Here is a 4,630-nt window from a genome sequence, read left to right as displayed (position 1 = left end):
AACCTAATTATTAAAATAATTTTTAAAAATAAAAATTTGAATAACTAGTCTAGAAAAAGTAGTCTGGGAAAAGGCAGTTCTGTACCATATATGTGTAAAAATTAATACAGGCAGGAGAGAGGTGATTGAGAGACTTAAACAGAAGGCTGCTTACAGATCAGAAGAAACCCTTGGGCCAGTGTCATAAGTCTATGAAGATATTCCAGAAATGCTTCGAGTTAGGTAATCTCCTGATAGTACCTTTAAATTATGAGATGAAACAAATAAGGGGAAAATATAAGAACATTTTTCAGAATGCTTCATATACTAAAATTTAATGCATTAAAATATCCAGAATATTTTCAGAACCTGTAATTTTGGCATTTGCTGAATAAAATTTATAGTACAAAGTTGTATTAAATAGCAAAAAACCGTCATTCAAACATAGAAACCTTACTACCTAACTCAAAATGCATGAGAGTAAATAATTTCGCCTGAAGATTGAATTCTTGGGGGTTACTTTCATTAGCATCTCTGGATTGATCTTTAAACCTGGTAGTGGTCATGTATTTTTCCTTCCTCATAATATAGGTACTTGTTTGGCTACCAGTGATTGTTCCTCTTCCCTATATAAACTACTAAAAGTAACATCACTGTTCCTTCTTCAAAGTCAGACACCTGACATTAAGTACTTTATACGAGGAGTATTGTTAAAAAGGAGGCAACCAAGCAAGTTACTCCTGACATCTGTGGAAAGACTTAATCATCTGATAGAAGTCAAGTAAAACACTGCTTGGATTGCAAAAGTAACTACAAGTATGAGAATCTTTCCTACAAATACTTCACCTACCCTTCCTTCCTTCCTTCCTTCCTTCCTTCCTTCCTTCCTTCCTTCCTTCCTTCTACCTTCCTTCCTTCCTTCCTCCCTCTCTATCTTGCTTGTTTGCTTGCTGGTGATTTGACACACTATTAAAGAAGCCCATTTTTATGGTCTCACTTATTTCTTTTCCTTCTTTAGATGCAGGGCTTTTATCCAAACTTGGAGAAAATACATCACGGAATATTAGTAGTGGAAAGGATTTTAGCAATCATCTAGGTTGGGTCCCTCATTTATAGATGAAAATCTTTAGATGGAGAAAGGTTTTACAACTTAACATTCTATGGCCAGTTAGTGGCAGAACTGAGACAAGGTCCCAAACATGTACCAATAACTAGACTAATATCATTTCCTCTATCGTTCTATCTTAAAACTACTTTTCAAGTCACCTTTCCCTGAAAATGTTATGTACCCACTTAACATTTTCAGACTGAATAATCAGCATCTTTGCTGTGTGGTTTTGCTTTTCAAAGGTAATAGTGGGATAGCTCTTTAAGTCGAAACTCCTGGGATAAAGGAATCCTGGGAGCCAGCATGTAGGAAGTGTCCATCTTCATGCTCCATCTTCACCTTGCACTGGCACTCCTCCACCAGCATCACCACCTTGATCACGGAGGAAACTTCAGTGCAGTTCAGTGGCAAGTGCATCATGGTGAACTTGGCAGGCAAACAGTGAGAGCAGAAGGTATGGGAGTGCTGCTCAGCTCCAGGAAAATGAACAGACCCACATTTCCCAAAGCAAAGGTTGTTCTGAACAACTACTTTTTCACAGCCTTCGTGGGTTATAGTCTAAAAAGCAAACAGATTTCCATTACGTTATTTTGAATTATTTCTTTAACACACATAATGCAGAAGCTAGGGACTGTAAATCTGAGGATAATATACACTAAAAATTTCAAAGCTTTCCAATTTTGGATATAATTTGCAATATGCAAGTGATGGTATCTATAAGGGCATAGAACCACTTCAATTAAACTTTCTTTATTGAGCAAATTATTAAATAGCCTTTAGGGAATCCCTAAGTTAACATAAAAATATTTTACTCTACACTATTAGTGTCAGACTTTAAGAAATTTTGTTTAATTGGATGTGAGCAATTGAAAAATTCTAATGGTAATTATCTTACATAAGTAATGTGCCTTGCCTTTTTATTCCTCACAGCGCTTTGTGCATAGTAGACTCCCAATAAATATTTGTTAAATTGATCATAGAATAGATCAGAACACTATGGGTTTAATTCTATCCTATTCTGCAAGACCTGTAGTACATTCAAGTCTATGAAGTTGTATGCAAGCAGAGTTACAATGTGTATGCCTGCAAATCATTGTGCATTACCTCACCTTTACCTCTCATAACTCCAAGCACCTAGCTCTATGTGCCTTTCAAAATATGTAAGAGTCAAACGTCTTAATTTTAATCTCATTAGCAATAGAATTCAAAAGAAGAATTTCAAAGGCAATTTGATTGCCTGATTCTTAGGAGTAATTTTCTAATTGCACGTGGCCAACAGAGTAGTCATTATTATTTGGTAATTGACTTGTCATTGCTACATATCCTTGCCTTTTCAGGCAGAATACTTAACTGCCTTGCACAGTCAATTACCCTATTCTACTGCTTGCTTAGTTGGGTGGCATTACTCGACTATAAAATTTTACTCTACCCTGCATTGTTTTTGGTTCAATATCTTCATGTTTAAGGACCTAATGCAAGTTCTCAGTTTTAATTTAACATTTGGAATGTAGGTATTGCCAGAACCAGAGGAAGTAGACAGTAGGGTGCCCCTTTGTCTTAATAGCGTGGAATTGATCATAATAACTATAAATCAGTCAACACAACATGAATCAGGAGAAATAATCTCAGGGGAGGAGAGATAATCTCACATCAAGATTGATTTTTTTAAAAGCTCATATGAGAAAATAAGTTAAATGAAATCACTTTTTTGCTATCATAATACTAGAAATGATATGACAACTTTTGCCTGAGAACCTCAACATACTTTGAGGTTGTGGGATAGCTTTAGTAAGCCATTAAAGAAGCCCCTTATAAACCTATAAAGTAGTTAAGTACGGAATATAGGGATTAAGACCATTGTAAATGGATATGAGAGTGTTTGGGGAGGAGTCCAATGCACCCCACCTTATCAACAAATGGAGTTGACCTGCTCATCCACATATGAATAGAGTGCAGAAAGATAGCTACAGAGGAGTTCTGGTGATGACTCTAAATTCTCAGTTTCCTAACTGAGGGTACAGTCTGACTCATATCTCTGAGTAGATCACTTCCAATGCAAAAATAAATGAATAAAACAAAGCTCTGTGTCTTCAATGTGAATGATTACTGATATTGACAGTATCATCATATCATTCTTGCAGCATTTCCAGAATGCCAAGAAAAAATGGAAAGGTCAGAAGGAAACTTAACCTTTGCCAAATCCTATGATGAATGCCTAAGGACCAAATCTGTAGTTAAGCTAGAGTCAGGCTCCCAACAGCCTTTTCCCTTACTCTCCATCCATCCCAGTTGTCCACTACCACCTACAAACCCTTACCTGCTCTCCCCACAGAACACATACCTGGCTGAAAGGCACTGTCCTGCAGGTCTCCCAATGTACTTCATGGCTTTTGATGGGCAAGATGACCCCCTGAGAAGCCGGACTTTTCCTGAACATGAAGTGGTGCCAGAATTTCTTGGCTTCTTCCCGAAGAGGAGATTTCTCCATTTTCATCCCGTCTATCGGCTGGATGAGGGACTGGTTCCCAGGTGGGAAGTGCTCGCTATCTGAGTCCCTGGATGGACGCATTTCTCTCTCAGGCTTCTTCCAGAACCTGCCAAATCTGGACAGCATCTTCTCTCTCTGCCGCTGGCCTTCCCCTGCAGGACTGGTGCCTACAAGGTGTGGCACTGCGACAAACAGATCTGGCTTCTCCTCAGCTTCTTCATGGTTGCTGGTGGGGAGCTCTCTTTGATTTCTTGGCAGGAGTGCAGGGGAAAGAGAATTCTGATTCTGGCGGCCATCCTGGTGCTGTGTGGCCTTTCCTAGAGTTAGAGTTAGGAGTACTAGCAGCTGCAATAAGAGGAGATGCATGCTGTCAGGGGCCCAAGCTTCTTTTGTAAATGATGAGGCCCAAAGGAGAGGCTCATTCTCTGCAGGACTGGGAAAAAGGAAATCGTATATATAGATACCTGCCTGGCGGGATGGGAAGGCAGGTGGTCAGTAGCCAGGCAGAGTAAACACATTTATTGTTTGCTTGAAATGTGTAGTGCTAATGGCCTCCTGCCGTCACTTTGGTTTTGTGTATTTTAAAAGGCCCCAGTGAAAGCCTGGGACCCAGGGGGTAATTAGCTGAGAGTTTAGCTATGTCTGAGGCTTAAAGAGCAGTATTAGCAAAGACAACACATTCTTTGCCTAAATTTCCCATGGCTGTTGTCAGAAGAAGGACTAGAGTCAGCTCACATTTGCTGTGCATTTGCATTGGGCTGGAATAGAATAGACAAGATATGTTGCTGTGAGAGAAGTATATTGGATAAAAATTAAAGGCATACATTTAGAAAAAGCCCAGGCCTTTAGGAAGGCTACACACACACACACACACACACACACACACACACACACACACAAAGAAGTATATCAAAATTGTAAGGAGAAGAAAGGAAGAGCTAGAAGGATGTTAATTTTTTTGATCAATGGACATATTGCTTTTTACTTATATGTGAATTGGGGTTATTGATTTTTGCATGGTAACTGAGTAAAGGGAATACATTTTCCTTTCCACA

General features: G+C 38.9%; 1 protein-coding gene across 1 annotated transcript; it reads right to left on the bottom strand.

The window, feature by feature from the left end:
• Positions 1-285: 285 nt before the first annotated feature.
• Positions 286-3,996, bottom strand: CER1 (cerberus 1, DAN family BMP antagonist). The gene is made up of 2 exons (XM_025359937.1): positions 3,429-3,996; positions 286-1,645 (listed from the first exon to the last, which is right to left on the bottom strand). Exons 1-2 carry the CDS (start codon positions 3,939-3,941, stop codon positions 1,349-1,351), a joined length of 810 nt encoding a protein of 269 aa, XP_025215722.1. The 5' UTR covers positions 3,942-3,996; the 3' UTR covers positions 286-1,348.
• Between the last annotated feature and the right edge of the window lie 634 nt (positions 3,997-4,630).

The sequence above is a fragment of the Theropithecus gelada genome, chromosome 15 (assembly GCF_003255815.1).
Source record: "Theropithecus gelada isolate Dixy chromosome 15, Tgel_1.0, whole genome shotgun sequence".
NCBI lineage: Eukaryota > Metazoa > Chordata > Mammalia > Primates > Cercopithecidae > Theropithecus > Theropithecus gelada.
The sequence above is the reverse complement of the archived record's forward strand: the minus strand, read 5'-3'. Positions and strand labels throughout refer to the sequence as shown.